Source organism: Alexandromys fortis, unplaced genomic scaffold (assembly GCF_014885135.2).
Source record: "Alexandromys fortis isolate MF-2015 unplaced genomic scaffold, M_Fortis_MF-2015_v1.1 scaffold_59, whole genome shotgun sequence".
In the NCBI taxonomy this organism is placed as follows: Eukaryota; Metazoa; Chordata; class Mammalia; order Rodentia; family Cricetidae; genus Alexandromys; species Alexandromys fortis.
This window is the reverse complement of record NW_026067943.1, coordinates 8,412,304-8,429,325: the sequence shown is the minus strand read 5'-3', so window position 1 is coordinate 8,429,325 and position 17,022 is coordinate 8,412,304. Positions and strand designations below refer to the sequence as shown.

At 47.1% G+C, this 17,022-nt stretch overlaps 1 protein-coding gene across 35 annotated transcripts in view; it reads left to right on the top strand.

The window, feature by feature from the left end:
• Cacna1c (calcium voltage-gated channel subunit alpha1 C) overlaps window positions 1-17,022 on the top strand; it is a 662,482-nt gene that overhangs the window by 582,555 nt on the left and 62,905 nt on the right. For all 35 annotated transcript variants that reach the window (XM_050148320.1, XM_050148321.1, XM_050148333.1 and 32 more), the window contains 6 exons: window positions 2,908-3,015; window positions 3,639-3,691; window positions 3,957-4,103; window positions 5,606-5,807; window positions 7,609-7,767; window positions 8,356-8,466. In XM_050148320.1, the coding sequence (XP_050004277.1) occupies window positions 2,908-3,015; window positions 3,639-3,691; window positions 3,957-4,103; window positions 5,606-5,807; window positions 7,609-7,767; window positions 8,356-8,466 (780 nt within the window). The remainder of the gene's footprint in view (window positions 1-2,907; window positions 3,016-3,638; window positions 3,692-3,956; window positions 4,104-5,605; window positions 5,808-7,608; window positions 7,768-8,355; window positions 8,467-17,022) is intronic.

Genomic DNA, 17,022 nt, shown 5'->3' with positions numbered 1-17,022 from the left:
CAATGGCTTGTCATTTAGGTCTACATGGCAACCAGAAGGCAGCATTAAAATGAGACGTTGTGTCTCTATCCTTTTTATCACCTTTACTTTTGGGTCAATTTGTTTACCTTTATAGTAAAGGTTTTAATCGTTTAGCCAATGTCTTATTTAAAGTATTTTATATTTTTTATATTTTCTTTCTTTAAACCAGAAGGAACAGTAAGTTATTATTCTAAATAAAATGAAAAAGAAAAATTGTGTTTATGTTGTAAGGAAACATGTTAGGATTATCTGTAAATCTTAAGATGTCATTGTCTACCTTTAAGTAGGTTAATCGGTTCTTTAAATGACAGTTTTGTTTTCTATAGTTTTAGTGTTGTCTCTTACCTAGGCTTGGCTAGAGAAGGACCTGGAAAATGTGTTTTTCAAGTGTTTGTAGCAGTTAAAAATAGTCTTTAAAGTGTTTATATTTATGTGCATACGTATGAATCTTAAAACAAAGCATATACCAAGAATAGCACTTGCTAACTTCTTGAAAGATAAATAAATAGCCACCGATTTTGTTGTTCAGTTTTTCTTGGGAAACAAAATGACCCATAAAACCAATCGCATAAAAATAATTGCCATGAACAGACACAACATAATCAGATACGCTTTTTAGTAGGAACTAGGTAGGAAATTTATATCTCAAAGATATAGAGCTTCACTTAAACACTGAGAAGGGCCCAATGAAGGCAAACAGCAGTGATGTCTATATTAGGTGGATGGGGTAAGGCAGTTAGTGTTCGTCGGAGATGTTCAAACGAGAGGGGATAATTTTGTTTATTGAATTTTTTCCGTCTGACGTTCTCAAGTCAGTGTGTAAGAGAGTTCATTTGGGCAGTGAGCCCGAGCATTGAGAAAGAACTCTGCCTTGTGTCAGAGAGGAAGCCAGAGCAGGGCTGAGACTGAAGGCATGGCTGGGCTGCGAGTAGAGAAAACATCATAGGCCATTAAATGGCCAGAAGTTATGGTCCAGGAGTGGATATAACAGCCCCGGGGGGCGGGGGGGAGGTCAGAAAATCAGGATTTGACTACCAGCTATTAGAGAAGGGAAATTCTGAGGAAATCTTGAGGAAACTGAAAGTCTGGCTTCCTGTAGGTCTCTCAGATCAGAAATTCTGGCCAGGAAAGAAAGCCACAGGCACAGATGTCAACATTTTAGCCACGTGTTCTGTGTCCTTGTACTCTGAAGAAGAGTTGTGCATTCCCCCATGGTAACCCCTATGGTATCTTAGTTTCTTTTCCTATTACTGTGATAAAACAAAACTCTAACTAAAGTAGATGAAGGGGAACATGATTTGCTTCAGTTCAAGTTCAAGGATACAGTACATAACGGCACAAAATCATGCAGAAGGAGCCCGAAGCTACTGGTCACATGACAGTAGGAAATCAGAGAGGGAAGAACGTTTGTGTTCAGCTGGCCTTCTTTATTCTAACCAGGACCCAAGGCCAGGCAATGGCGCTGCTGAAATTTTCATATAGGGTTTCCACCTCAGCTAACCTAACCAGCATAACCTCTCACAGGCAGCCCAAAAGCTAAATAATCCCTCATAAATTGCCTGGAGGAAGTCTCCTAGGTGATCCCAGATCCTGTCGAGCGATAATTAGCATTAACCATCACGTACAGGGATGAGGAAAACAGTCGTGAGGAGTAAAAAGGCCAGGATAAGGCAAATGAAGGGGACACCTTCCCCAACACCCCAAGGAGAGGGGTCATTGTTGGCTGGTAAAAGGAGAACGGAGGGGGTGTCCCTACCCCATCAGCGTCTTCCCTGAAGACATCCTCAAAACTGTCTCTAACAAGCTGAAGGAGTGGTGGACCTTGCACTTGGGCACACCAAGTGAGAGATGAAAAGGAGCTTCCCATCTGAAACAGTGAAGTCTTTTCTCTCCCACCAACAGAGTCAAAGTCCTCCTAAAATTCCCCTTTTAACTCACAATGTTCCTGAAAGAGGATCACCAGAAGCTAGGAGGTTCATTGAGGTCTGGTAGTATTCAACGTATGGAAAAAGAGTAGCGAGGGGAGATTAGAAAGGGGGAGTCCCACGAGATTCCTAGAAAGAAGCAACAGCTCCTCCCCCTTCCAGGCTATAGCAGACCGTCCTTTTCCTTACTGCCTTAGTGATCCACCAAAGAATAGCTTTAGTTAGGGTCCATCAGCTGCAAGTGTGCAATAAGGCCTTCCACAAGGAGACAAAAGGATTGATGCTGGCCTTCCGGAGTCACCTACCCTGTAGGCCTTTGGATATCCCTGAAGACTAGACCCAGCCAGAGATCTTCAGTTGCCGGTGGATTCAGCCAATTACTACAGGCTCCAGAGTGAAAGGGGAACAAGGAAATAAAAGAAGGGTCTCCTGTTTAGGCCACCACAGTGTTAGGTAGAAATCACGGTCAAGATTAGAGTGCCAAGATTTCCATCAAGACAGAAAAACACAAATTTTATTTATTCTTTATAGATAGAGAAAGGCCAGAACACTAAGGAAGGTGTTGTCCCTCTTGACCAGGGACTAGGATTTATGTGGGTAGTTAGTAACTGGTTCCTAGAAGTCATCTACGGGGCAGTTACAGGACTGGCTCTAGAGTAATTACAAGACTTACTCTACATGAGGGGAATTGGATTGATTCAAAAGTAGGGTGAAGGCAAGGGAGAAGACATTTTTGAATTAGCATTGTTTGGTATTTTCACCACTCAGACAGGAGTTTGGAAGGGCTTATATCCCTGTCATTTCCCAGAGTCCAAGGAGCCCTTCGCATTCTGAGTTCCATCATCATGACTCTGGGTGGAAAGGTTGCCTGGACGCTTTCTCCCACTCAGTGGAGCATAGGATCTGTCTGTGCTGCTTAGGCTGAAACCTTATCCCATTCCCATTCTTCTTCCCATTGCAGCACGTGGTCCAGTGTGTGTTTGTGGCCATCCGGACCATTGGGAACATTGTAATTGTCACCACTCTGCTGCAGTTCATGTTTGCCTGCATTGGGGTCCAGCTCTTCAAGGTAAAGTCCCGCCTCCTTCCCCTCTCATCAGCATTCCAGGGAAGGGAGCCAAAGATGCAAGAGGGGACAGCAGTCTAGGTCAGGTGTACAGAACAGTATGACCTGAAACTACAACCTGTCAGACCTGAGGCACCGTGACCTCTCCCCACAACCTACTTGAGCTTTTTAGACCTAGAGAGTAGAGGGAAACCTGCCCTGCCTCTCCCAGCTAAAGGCCCCTGTGTTCTCTGTTATGCCAGCCCTCCCCTACACCACCCAGCCAGAGGCCTGGCTGGTCTCTTCTTTTCTGCTTCCATCTCTTTAGGTCTGCTAGTCTCTCACCTGAAGCACTCTCTCTGTCCCTCACCCTCCACTATATAAATTTCCACTGACTTCCTCCCATGAACTCCCTCCAATCCCAGATCCCCTTATTTCTTCCTCTCAAGACCTTCCCAGAGAGCAGTCTTCAAAGGTTGGCTCCCTGCTTTTGAATCTAAGTGCACTCTGGGCTGCGAATGTGAACCACGTCCTCCACATCTGAGCTCTGTTCATCTTTCACCCGTTATCCCTGAAGCTTATTGATGGTTTTCTGGCGGACCCACCCCTTGCAGAACCTGTCTTATCACTTTGTTCTTCTCTCCTAGGGGAAGCTCTATACCTGCTCGGATAGCTCCAAACAGACGGAGGCAGAATGCAAGTGAGTTTAAGCTAAGAGGCTGCAGAGCCAGGGCTGGTTAACTCAGGGGAGGCTGGTGGCTTGGTTAGAGAGGAGTGAAGACTGTCCTCCTACCATTTCATTATCTGACCTCACTTTTGTGACATGTGACTTTATTCCTCAAAGTTCAAGCCACTGAGGCTTCTGATAGCTGGGATAATGTGTTTGCATCCTACCCAGCATGCCAGGAATCATTGATGGTAGAGATATGGGACATTCTGTGATTACCTTTCTCTCCCTTTCTCAGGGGTAACTACATCACATACAAAGATGGAGAAGTTGACCACCCGATTATCCAGCCTCGAAGCTGGGAGAACAGCAAGTTTGACTTTGACAATGTTCTGGCAGCCATGATGGCCCTCTTCACTGTCTCCACCTTTGAGGGGTGGCCAGAGTGAGTATGGATACCAAGGCTCACAGCCCTAACACTAGAGTCTAGACACTGACTGTCTATGTATTATCCAAAGTCTTCTACTTTCTCTGAATTCTCCCCAGAGGTCATACTGGTGTTGTCCCCAGGCAGTGAGAGTGCTTCGAGAATTCTCACAGAACATGATCACCACAGAAGCATAGACTTTTAGCTGAACATAGGGGTGCACACCTTTAATCCCAGCACTGGGGAGCCAGAGGCAGATAGAACTCTGAGACAGAATCTCTGAGTTTGAGGCTAGCCTAGACTATGTAGTGAGTTCCAAGCCAGCCAAAACTACATAGTGAGACTCTGTCTCAAAAACAGAAACTATCTCTTATAAAAGGGATTATAGGGGATGGGGATGCAGAGGATTTCCCTGAGGACCTTGTGCATGTCATGCAAGTGCTGTACCACTCAATGCATCTGCAGCATCTTAGAAATCCCAACCAGAAATGGATACCTTTAACTCTTTTCCCCAAGCTCAGTATGAGTCACAGGATTAGAAGTCCCTGCCATTATCTTTATGGCATTTCTGAGTCAAATACAGAATTTCTCTGTGTAAACCTTTGATCACCAGAGTTCTAGTTTACCAGTGTAGCTGGCATGGGTAAAGGTAACCAGGAGGTCTCTGTCCCATTAGACTGTGTACTAGTCTCCTTGGGGAAAGCCTTGTCTACACTGACGCTGTCGAGTAAGAAAGAGACAAAAGCCAGGGGCCCAGTCCCTCTGCAGATGTAATAGTTTCCCTACATGACCAGCTCATTGGTTCTCACACGGCATGGCTGGTAGCAGGCTGGCCCATCTAGTGCCCTTTGTGTCTTGGTTTAAACAACCATGTCCCCACCCAACAGTGCATGGATGGGATTTGCCATTGTTATATGGCAATATATAAGAGAATAGCCATATGCCAGGGAAATTACAATAGAAGAGAAAGAAATAATTCTGACCCCACAGCCCAGACTGCAATGTATGGCAGACTTGTGTGCATGTGCGTGTGTGTGTGTGTGTGTGTAATCTGAACTACTGTAGATGATGTAAATAATCTAAGGTCATGCTAGTTTTATTTTATCTAAATGAATATTTTTTCCTCAGGTTTACTTTTTGTTTGGCCTCACCTCCTTTAGCCCATGCCAGTTTGCAAAGCTGTTTCAATATTTACCAATACTTCTGTATTTGAAATTGGTGTCAGTGATGGATGTTACAGTTCAACAGCTCTTGACAATTTCAAAACACTGTGTATATATTATATCAGCTGCTCTGTCAGATAGGAAAGTAGAGAATTATCATTTCCACTTGACAGTTGTGGACTCAGTGCCAAAGAGATTCATTGCTTTGCCTAGATGGGACTTGAGCCCCAGACCCTCTGGCCCCAGCCTGGAGCTGTTTCCTTTGATTGCAGGGATCCCTGGGAGCAGTGGTGCCATCATCTCATGGAGGTGACACTGCTTCTCCAGTTCACTCTGTGAGCCTGTCTCCTCCTGCAGGCTGCTGTACCGTTCCATCGACTCCCACACAGAAGACAAGGGTCCCATCTACAACTACCGTGTGGAGATCTCCATCTTCTTCATCATCTACATCATCATCATTGCCTTCTTCATGATGAACATCTTCGTGGGTTTCGTCATTGTCACCTTCCAGGAGCAGGGGGAGCAAGAGTACAAGAACTGTGAGCTGGACAAGAACCAGGTAGCTTTCTGGGAAAGAAAGGAGGAAAGCCGGGACCCCAGAAGGAAGGGCAGAAGTTGGCTGCCCAAGAGCCATCAGAAGAGAGCCTAGGGGACTTAGAGAGATGTGTGTGGATGCTAATGTTCCCTGTCCTGTCATGCACTAGAACAGGGTTTTTGTTCCAAATCCCTGTGGCAGAAATGTGGATCCAGTCTTTCTCAGACCTGACAGACATGACATCCTCCCAAGATCTGGAAAATACGATCAATCAGCGAATATTTGTTAAACTTCCCCTTAGCGACACTTTGTTTCAGACAACATGGAAAAAAAGAAATTTATGTCATATCCAAAAATTAAGAAGTTACTTTATGCCCAGGTATGTTAGCATCATTGTCTGTAGTATGAGGCCACTTGTTAGTTCCTGGCTGCTCAGCCCCAAAATAACCACCAGAAACTGTATTAATTAAATCACTGTTCGCCCATTAGCTCTAACTTCTTATTGGCTAACTCTTACATCTTAATTTAACCCATTTCTATTAATTTGTGTATTGCCACGAGGCTGTGGCTTACTGGCAAGATTCTGACTGGAATCTGTCTCTGACAGGGCTACATGGCTTCTCTTCACTCCGCCTTCCTTCTCCCAGCATTGAGTTTAGTTTTCCCTGCCTAGCTCTGTTCTACCCTACCAGGCCAAGCTAGTTTCTTTATTCATTAACCAGTAAAAGCAACACATTGACAGAAGGACCTCCTACACTAATTGTCAAAGGAGAGACTAGAACATTGTTGTAAAGAGAGAGCTTGGGATGGCCAAGAGAGAAGTTTTAGGAAACCACTTAGATGGCTTTTCAAGCAAAACAAAGGTCTGAGCAGGGGTCGAGAGAAGAGTCTTAAGGGGGTGTGGCATGGTGACACTAAGGTCTAGAATGTGCTCTCTCAACTCCCCTGGGTGAGTAAGGTGCTGTTAGGATTGGACATTGGTGTGAAACCTCAGCTCCCTTTGCTCTCCCAGTAAAAATATGTTCTGAATAAAGCCAGCTCGTGAGGATACAACCCAGTGTGCCCAGCTCTGTGCTTGACAGGAAAGCTGGACCCTTTGTGGACTTTGATATCTGCTATTCAGCTTTAGATTCAACATTTGGGCTACTGTGTAGCATTGAAAGAAAGAGAAGGAGGGAAGCACAGATGAAGTGTGTAGAGAACCTGACCTAACAGATATAAAAACAGGAGGTCAGATCAGCAAGACTTGGGGATTAAGCATGGAGATCTAGGGTCAAGCAGGCTACAGTGTCTGGTTTTCTGCTTCCTGATTTAGAGATTTGGGTGCTGTGCATAGAGATTGCCTGACATTTTCTGTATTCCCAAGACTCTAGTTAGAACAAGAGTTTCTCTCTTGACAGTTCTGTGTCTTCTGATCGTGTAGATGCTCAACAATAAGGAAGAAGGATTTAGGATAAAAAAAAATTAGGCAAGAAATACCCCATGGAGAATTTGTGGTGTGGGACAAAGCCAATGAGAGCTATGAGCCAATCGGTATTTATGAGGCGCCAAGCGCTTGCTGAGCAATGCACCAGTTATTACCGGCTGGAGAAAAGGAGCTGAGCTCATTGCTTGCAATCTGGAGAAGAGTTGCTGGAAGGGGCTTCTGTCCTTGACAAGGGATGCCAGAAAAATCAAAAGCCATTACATGCCACACGTGTGAGCAGAGCCCGAGAATACCTTCCCGGGTTGTGGTTTCACAAGCATCCTGCCTTTTATTGTCCCACGTCCTCTGTCACCCCCACTCTCCTTCCACATGCCTTCACTTATCCTCCTTCCCTTCCAGAGACAATGTGTGGAATATGCCCTCAAGGCCCGACCCTTGCGAAGGTACATCCCCAAGAACCAGCACCAGTATAAAGTGTGGTACGTGGTCAACTCTACCTACTTCGAGTATCTGATGTTCGTCCTTATCCTGCTCAACACCATCTGCCTGGCCATGCAGGTCAGTCTGCGGGTGGGGGCTAGCCTAGGGAACGTGCTGGGGAAGGATGTAGTAGAAGGAGCCTCAAGGCCAGGCCAAGTGGTCACTGCCTACAGCTGGGACAGTAATGGAGTCAGAAGAGTGAGGAGAAAGACAAGTAGCCCTTCTCAGGGATGGGGTTCCTCTGAGAGCTTATGGAAGAATCCCCGGGGCCCTAGATTGATAACAGGGAATAGAGGAGGTAAAGAACCATGGGAGTAAGCTGGGAGTCATCATCATAAGGCATGGGTGTGGAGGTGGATTCACATGCCACCTACAAGGAAGTCAGTTTGTGCCAGGGCTCTCAAGTGCCAGAAACATCCAGAAGTCATCATGCCCAATCATCAGGAACTCAGATCTCTGCTACCCAGCTGTCACACAGTAGGAAAGGCAAGAGCTTGCAGTGTCTCCAGGCACCTGCCTGCCCAAGGCATGGTGGGTAGCCTTCTGAGGATGGCTCAAGGAAGATCTCTGCAGACATGGAGGCATCTGAGAAAGCGGGACAAAGGTGATAAAAAAGTCGGAGGACTTCAGTCTCATGTTCGTGGTCTTCCCCTTCCTTCCTCTTAGCATTATGGCCAGAGCTGCCTCTTCAAAATCGCCATGAATATCCTCAACATGCTGTTCACTGGCCTCTTCACAGTGGAGATGATCCTGAAGCTCATTGCCTTCAAACCCAAGGTAGGCCTCTGAGAAAGAGCTGTTGACGGGACAGGGTGGGCATGCATCCACAGAACAGCCCAGTGAAGGGCCATGCCTTCCCTGAGGAGTGGTCTAAAAGCTATGCTGGCCAAGAGGTGAACCAGGCCAACTCCTTGAAATACAACCTTACTTTGTAGTTTTCTCTATGACTGGGAAATAGATTTCTCCGTGAGCAGAGCTGTGGTCTTTCCATGAGCTCAGCCACGCCCCTTCCCCTCCCATTTCCCACAACCTGGCAAACCAAACTTCTCCTGGCCCAGCGCCCCAGATCTGGGAAGGTCCCTGATAGACCCCTCTCCCATTCCATGTGTCGTGCAGAGCAGGTGACTGTGAGAAGTGCAGGCTGGGCCTGTGTTTGCTCAGGGCCCAGTCCTCCACGCCATCGACCGTGGTCAGAGACACTGCCGTTGCTCCCTTTGTCCTCAGCACAGGGCGAGCAGTTGCCTGCAGATTTTCTTATGTCACTTCTCGCAAACAGCACCTCATAGAAGAGGGCGGCTAGCACTGTCTGAGTGAGGTGGAACTGACCAAACTGACCACCTGTCACTCTTCCTCACCAGCCCTGCCCACCACCCCAGGTGACAGCAGAGTAGACGAGAGGAAGTAGTGCCCACAGCCCGTGACCTGCATAGAAGGCCAGAATCTCCGCTAGGCACTGGCCTGTGACTGACAGCCTCTTCAGAGGGCAGATGTAGCCACAGCTCAGTAGCTCCTGCCGCCGCCCTAACACGGCCTGGAGAGTGGCGAGAAGGACGTGCCTGGAGACGCACACTTAGAGATTTGAAACATTAACCAATTTCCCCGAGCTTCCTCTCCCCCTCCTTCACCAGCTTTACCAGATGCAACACAGAGCAGCAGGGGGGGGCAAAAAGACCAATCTCCGGCTAGATCGTGTTATAGTGCATGTTTGGACAACATACCTAGAATCAGCTACATAATTATTAAGGAAAGAGCTGGCGGAGTGTCACAAGGGTCCATCCTTGGCAAGAGCTCTGCTGAATACTTTTCAGAAGAGCAGAGGCATTTGGGTCACGTAAACATAGTCCGTGCAAGGTTCAGAAACACTGGTCCTTCCTTTCGGCCACAGAACACGGAGGGATCTGGAATACTTTCCAGAGACTCTTAGTGAGCCTCATCTGGAACAACCGTAACAACGGTGTTTCCCTACCTCCAAGAAGGAAATACATTCTTTGTCATAGTTCTCTCTAAGTTCAGATCCATTAAGGGATGTGTTCTGCCCTGGAAAAGACCACCACGTTGTTGTGGCCACCTTCCCTGGGACCCGCAAGCATTGCTGCCCACAGGTCGCCCTGTTCCAGGTTCCGTGCCTGAGAATACAGAAGCATCACCCATGCATCCTGAGCCAGGCAAGGAGTGCAGGGTTACTGGGCTTCACTCCCAGTTTTCGACCTCTCAGGAAGCTGCCATCACTTTCACTTTGGGCATGAAACATATGTCTTATTTAGTCTTTGATCATCCCACAGTGGACTCAGATATGGTCCTGGTGTTTGAGGGATCTCCAGAGCCCACTGTGGACAGACTTTCTGTATCATGTCTCCAGCACCAAGCCACCTGCCCTGCAAAGCCCATGAGATTGATATCTTCAGGGACGTTGGCTTGAAACACACATTTGGTATATCCTACTAATGAGAAACAAACCAGTTCATAAGACATAACCAATTGGAATGGCCTAAGCCATAAAGCATTTCCTATTTTCTTCAATGCCTAGTTTTCTATAATGAGAAGACAGGGTAAAATATGACAAATTTTTCCTGGGTACAAAAGAGAGGCATCTCACATAGCAAGAGTCAGTCTTTGGCTTCAGAGGATGGCAAGGGGGTCTCTTCTATTAATTCCTCAAAAGGGACCCCGGACAATAGAGAAGAAGACTGTTAGTGAATGTGACCAAGGGCAGCTGACTAGTTAATTGAGAAGAAGATGAAGGAGAGCCCGGTCCCTGTGCACCCTCATTAACTGTATTCTTCACTGACAGACAGACTAGGAAATGGACCCTTGAGCTTTCAGGCAGAATACCAAGCAGAAACCCTTGTAACTCTGGTAGAAACATCTGCCTGGAGTTTGCCCAAGAACAATGGAGTCGCTTCTACCAGACCTGGACTACTTCTGGACTTCCATTTTCTCCAGTTGCTCATGGATGAAGTGAATTCCCTGGGAAAGGACGGTTAGCAAGAATGAAGAAGGTGGATCTGTTAGTCATCCTGGCACATTTATTATAATTTTTATAATTATAAAATACCTGCAGCGACTAACATAGTTTTGAAGGTTTGAGTGCCATATGCTTCCATCAACACATTCCAGGGAGGCTGGCACATCATAGCAGGTGTGTAGAGGAGCAATTCAGTCATGTGTAACCAGGAATCAGGGCAAGAGTTCAGGCTAGAATCTCACAGTCCTCAAAGAGCAGGCTGTGAGTTACTTCCTCCAATCCCCGCTTGCTTGCTTGCTTGCTTGCTTGCTTCCTTCCTTCCTTCCTTCCTTCCTTCCTTCCTGCCTTCCACTAGGCTCCATTGTCTGAAAGTTTCCCCTTCCCTAGAATCACTCTTGAGGACCAAGCTTTTAACTCATAGTCCTTTGATGGCCACTTAACATCCAAACCACAGCAATAGCCATTACCCGTTATCATGGCTACATCATCTGGAGGGGTCCCTGATTCAGTTTTCCTTGTCATATCCTCTTCATATCTGATTGGCTGATGGGTTAATCCATCGGTCTGGTTCTGTTTCTTTCTTCCGTTGTGTCTACTGTAATTGATGCTTGTGATCTTTTCATCCACATCTGTTTTCCTCACTTCCCAATGTAAAATAAGTTTACTCAAGAAAATCTATGCCCTGAATCCAACTCCCCAACTCCCTAAGTCCATACTTTGTTCATCCAAAACCTTTGCAGAAATATGAGATGTTAATATAAGCAAGTTTAAAGACCTCTGTCTCAAACAACCTGGAGAAAGCAAAGGTGACCCACAGAAGAGGATTGGTGAATGCCAATGGAGTTCTGTCCTTGGCTGTAGGGAAAACAGGCTAAAGAAACAGGGATGATACTTGATGTAGATGCAAGCTGGTGGAAAGGTTTGGTTGGATGTTCAAAGGGTAACTAAATGGTTGTTTAATTACAAGAGAGATTATATTTCTACCATGACCTGAAATGTGTCAATAATTACAGAAAAAAATTAAGAAAACTTTAATGATAGATGCTAAAAAAATGTTCAGTCTCTAAAAATAAATAAAACAAAAAGAAAACTAAAATTTTATACCAAGGAATAAAAAAAAGCTAATAACTGAAGAGATGAACTCCCGGGCTGGGAAACACTCCATTGCTAAAACTTTATTTCCTCTCAACTTGATCTATAGATTCAGCACAATCCCAAATAAAATTCGTAAGGAACCCTACCCCAGCCAGAAAAGCAGAAGGGAGGGAGCCACACAGCAGACCCAGGGAGTTGTTAGGATAAGCCTTGGAGCTCAAGGTTTGAGCTCATGTTGGCAGCTCTGCCCCAACTGTGGAGGGCAGCACAGGGCCCGGTGAAGGGTGGTGTCGCCACGACATTCCACTCTTAGCAAGAGGGCTGAGTGCCGGGGATAATGTCATCACCTAAATCCCCAGGCTTTTCTGGTGACAAAGGTTCATCAAGAATAACAAAATGAAGACTTGATGAGCCCTGGGTTGCACACTCCTCCCAGCGCAGTAGTTCTAGGGCATCAGGGGTCACCCTAATGAAAGGCTTTTGACCTCTCTGCTTCAGAAGGTCCTCAGTAAGACTGAAACTCACCTCGAGGTAGGCCTGTGGGGGCTGTTGTCTTCTGGAGAGCCCCTGGGCACCGAGGATGGGGCTTTGGGACTAGTGTGTTGGTTACTTAGTAAGGAATCGCCTGACGTGGGCTCAGAGGATGCCTTGTCTGCCAGAGCCCGCTGGACCAGCAGTACAGCGTGGTGTCAGCATCATGCTGATATCATCTGATGCTGAATCAGCTGTGAGGGTGCAGACAAGGAATGAAAGATGGCTCAAAGTTTCCTGGCCTGTCCCCCGGGGAACGTTCTGGTGCAACAATTCATTGAAATTGAGGAGAGCAGGGTGAAGCTAGCCTGAAGGGGATCCGCAGATGTATTGGGTTTTAAAAGCTTTTGAAATCTGGAACAGGCAGTCTGGGCAAGAGATCTATCTTAGGAATCAGTACTACATATGGCTCTCCCAAGTAGAAGTTCCAAGAGAGCTGTCCTGGAGCCTCCTCATCCCAGAAAGTGGCTACTGAGCTAACAGGTGGGGCACTGGGGAGGAGGGAGAGGTGGAGGGGGTCTGGAGGCTAAGAGCTGCCATGGCCAAAACAGGAGATCGGGAAAAACCACTGTTTCTCAGGCTAAAGGGCTGTGTGAGCAAAACCAGACACAGAGAAGGAAGGGAGGGTGAACAAGAGCCTGGAGGCTGCCCTGCTTCTCCAGGGGAGCAGGAGGGGACCCTAAATGTACTAGTCCCCCCTCTGTGAGTGGTGCAGAGGACTGTATTTCTTGAAACTCACATTGATCTAGAAAATTCAATTTAAACAACTTCAGGAGTAAGTAAAAATATTTTCTCTTAGCTTGTATGGAAAGTTAGTCATCATTTTTAGGCTAATGGTCTTGAATCCTTTCTAGACCTACAAGCCCCTATTTCATGGTAAATATTCTGTAATGTATTTTTAGTTCCCAGACATTCACACATATACATAAAATGTCTAAAATACAGAACCTCTTAGCCATAATTTAAGTGGAAAGGGTTATATATGATAAAAAAAAATCATTTCCCACAAAAGTTGAAGACAACAGAAGAAGGTGCGGGACCTTAGAATAAAAACTGAAGTTGCCACAGGCCAGTTTGATTTGTGCACAGTACCTACACACATGTCTCTCAGAAGTCCTATGGGTACATCACTCTTAAGTCTCAGCTCTCCCATACAGCAGGCTAGTTGGTGTCCCTGTTCCCATCCACTGAATCCAAAACACTGGCTTGGCTTCCAGGACCTACTCTGTAGCTCTACTCAGTTCCACAGTGCCCCCTGGAGGCCAATAAGTGGGACACAGAGCAAGGTGGGACTTCATAGAGCCGCTTAACTGTTAGTTGAACTCTGTTCACCTTAGCTACTAAAAATCAGTGTCTTTCGCTGCCAGGGGAACCAGTGGTCCCACAGACCTGGCACACATGTCTCTTAAAGGCATAGAAATAGACAAGAGGCGGGAGGAGGGACTGGGTATGGCATGCCACCACCCCTTTGACTCCTTCTGGCCTCGTTAGGAGAGCCCAGGGACCTGTGGGTGTACAGCCAGCCCCTGCTTGCTTTTTAACAGCTGATTGGTAAGAAGGCATTCCCCTGATTATTGTTTATTTATGGTGTGCCCACGGACACCTGATGTTCACAGTGCCCAGCAGACAGGCACAAATGGGCTCCTCCGGAGGGGCCTACTCACCGCAGCTCTTGTACCCAGAGATTTGCATATTGTTGCAACATTGTGACAGGTTTCTTTCCTGCATGGTGCTTTTACTGTGAATGATAAAAAATAATTATATGACTTACATAAAGCCTTCGTGTGGGAAGGAAAGTGTTAGCTATTACATTTAATTATTTAATGTGGAAAAGCATTCACACTGGGTAAGCGCCCAGTGGGAAAGTACACTGTGGTTCCGTCTCTGAGCCTGCCAGTGGAAAAGAAACTGAACCCACGAGGAGGGGGATTCCCAAGCCCCGAAGGTGCTGAGGCGTGAACTCAGCCCACACAAAACAGTGACCCTGACTGGGTGGCCACAAGACTCCCAGATCCTCCTGGGAAGGAAGGGCCTTCTGTGATGCAGGAGCCGCCAAGAAGTGAGGCAATAATGCCACCAAGAGTGGGCACTGAGCTCTCCGTCAGAGTCAGACCTTGTAGGTACTTCCCCTGCACAAACTTCCCGTACCCGCAGAGGCATACGCAGTTATTCTTGCCATGTCCTGCGTGAAGAAGCGGAGGCACAGAGAGGTCAGCCCACTTGCTCAGAGCTCTGGAGACTCATCTCTGAGAGAGAGAGAGTGGTCCACTGTTTCATTGGTGTCTCGTTACAAAGGCCGTGCAAGTGGCTGGATCAGATGACCTCCCTTGAATAATACCTGTGAAATCTGGCAGGCGTGGGGCCTGGGACCAAGGGATGATAGGTGGAAGTGGGGAGTGAGGAAGGGTAGTGAGCAGGAAGGAGCATGTCTTGGCTGGACACCGAAAGCCTCCCCACAGCCTGTGCCATTGCACTCTTTAGAGAGCTGCGGCAGGACCAAGCTTGCCCACTCAGCAAGGGCAGCCTGCTTGTCCCTGCTACTCCCACTCCCACTGGGTCCTCTTTTCCGTGAACTTCAGGGCAGTGTGTGCTTGAACCTGAAACCATTTGCCATGCCTGCCTGCAGGGATACAGCCTCCAGCAGGCACCCTAATCTGGGGGGAGTCTTTGGCATAAATATGCTCACTCTAAGGTGAGTACGGAGAAGCAGCTATGGGATCCTCCAGTCTACCCAGGACAACTAAAGCAAAAAGAAAAAAGAAAAAAGCTCCTGAGACCCTAAAAGGAGCCCATAGTCCCCAATTCTGTCTGCTTCAGGGGACAGACCACCAGCTTTGGGGGTTAGATCAGGGTCTATGGACGCCAAGCCTTGCATGTAGCCCTCATTGCATGTTGACGAGATAAATAGCGAATGCCTTCAGGTTGTTCCAGTGGAACTCCAGAGCAGAAGGCGTCTATGGAAAGCACACATTCCCAGGTCCATATTCCTCTAACCATCCTGGGAGCGCCACTTCCCTGTCCCAGTGAGGGCATCTTCAGGGCAAGGACCCAACCCTGGCCTGCTCTTGCCCATTGTCCTACAGTAGCCAGCTTTCTGTGGGAGACTCTCCAGAGCTTCTGAATTAGCAGACCATAGGATGGGCCTGACAGGAAAGCAGAGAGCCTCACTGCCTCTCAGGCTGTAGGCCATGAGCAGCTGTGTGCTCTGTGATGCCTTCGCCACTAGACGCCACTAATCTCCATGATTAGTTATATCTAAGTGGCACCCTAATGTAATACGATCTATATTATCTCTGCTTGGTGGCAGTTAACCACTGATTCCGTGATATCCCATAATATCATCTCGTCACAGACACAGTAAGGCTTTGCCACAGTCACTGCTGCTTCTGGCTGGATTCAGCACCTCTCTCTCCAGTTCATCTAGTTCGCCATCTCTCAGCTCCACAGTCCAGGACCCCGAAAAATCATCTCTCCTAGGAACTAGGTTCAGCCTCCCCTGATGTCTGTCCCCTCCACGCCAACTCACAACCTGTCCTCCTCAGCCTCGTGCCTCACATCTTTCTTCAGACATTTGCTCTCCCAAGCCAGGAAGCTCCACTTGTTTGGGACCCCTGCCCTGGATTGGGTTTAGCCATCTTTGTCCCTCTCTCTGTAGACCTGCTCTGTAAAGAGGGTTACAGCTACTCGCTCTGGTTTTGTGTTGGCTGATGTTTCCTTTCGCTGTCAGAATTGTGTGGTCAGTCCAGAGTGCTGGCACCCAGCATTGGGTACTTCACATCCAGCCTCAATCTCAGCCTCTTTGTCTTCTTCCTCTTCCATTTCCCCTTGTTTCCTCCTTTCTTTTTTTCTTTTCCCTGTTTTCATTATCCCTATTTCTTACCATCTGTGTGTTCTATGTCTCCCCCTCCTGCACAGTCTCCCCTTTTCCCACCGACCTTCAGTGACCCTTTTCACCAACACTCTCCCCATCTCTTGCTTTTCACGTTATTTCTGTGATTCCTGAATGTTTTTGTCATCTCTGTTCCATGGCATCAAGTCTCCCTTTATCTGTGCTTTTGTCTGGTTTTGACTTTTCACCTCTGTGTCAGCAGTCTCGCCTCTAATCTGAGCTCAGATCTCCCAAAGCTATCCTGGGCCTGGGAGAGAGCAGTCCTGAGTCAGTGCCCTGGATGGACTGAAACTGTATCACCTTCCAGGACCAAGAAGGTCCTGGCTGCCTCTTTGCTTGACTTTGCCAGACCCATACAAGGTTAGATAATGAAGATGGGCAGGAAGGAACATAAGACACAAAAAATAACAAAGACTAGCAAGGACATAATCTTTACCTTAAAATTCCTAAGAATGAGTAGCATAACCCTGGCATACCAGTGTAAGTATGGACAGAGCTTCTGTGGCTTTTTACATACCATTACCTGTTGTGAGGTTTGTGCTCCTGACAGAGGAGGCCTCTGGTCTGGGCAGAGGAGGAACATAATCCAGAATTCTGCAAAGGTGTGTGCCTACAACCTCTTCTGCAGTGATCTCACTCTCTGTGTCGGAGATGGAGGCCACCTGGCAGTCCAGCGCCCTTCCCATCTAGCCTTCTAGCCCAAGGAAGACCACATCTCTTCTGGTTTGAATAGTTTCTTTTTAAGAACTTAACAGTGGGCTATCTATATGAACTTGAATCTGATAAAAAAAAAATTAAGCCATAACAACCTGCATACTACCACAATGTCAACAGTGCCACCTGACTGTACTCA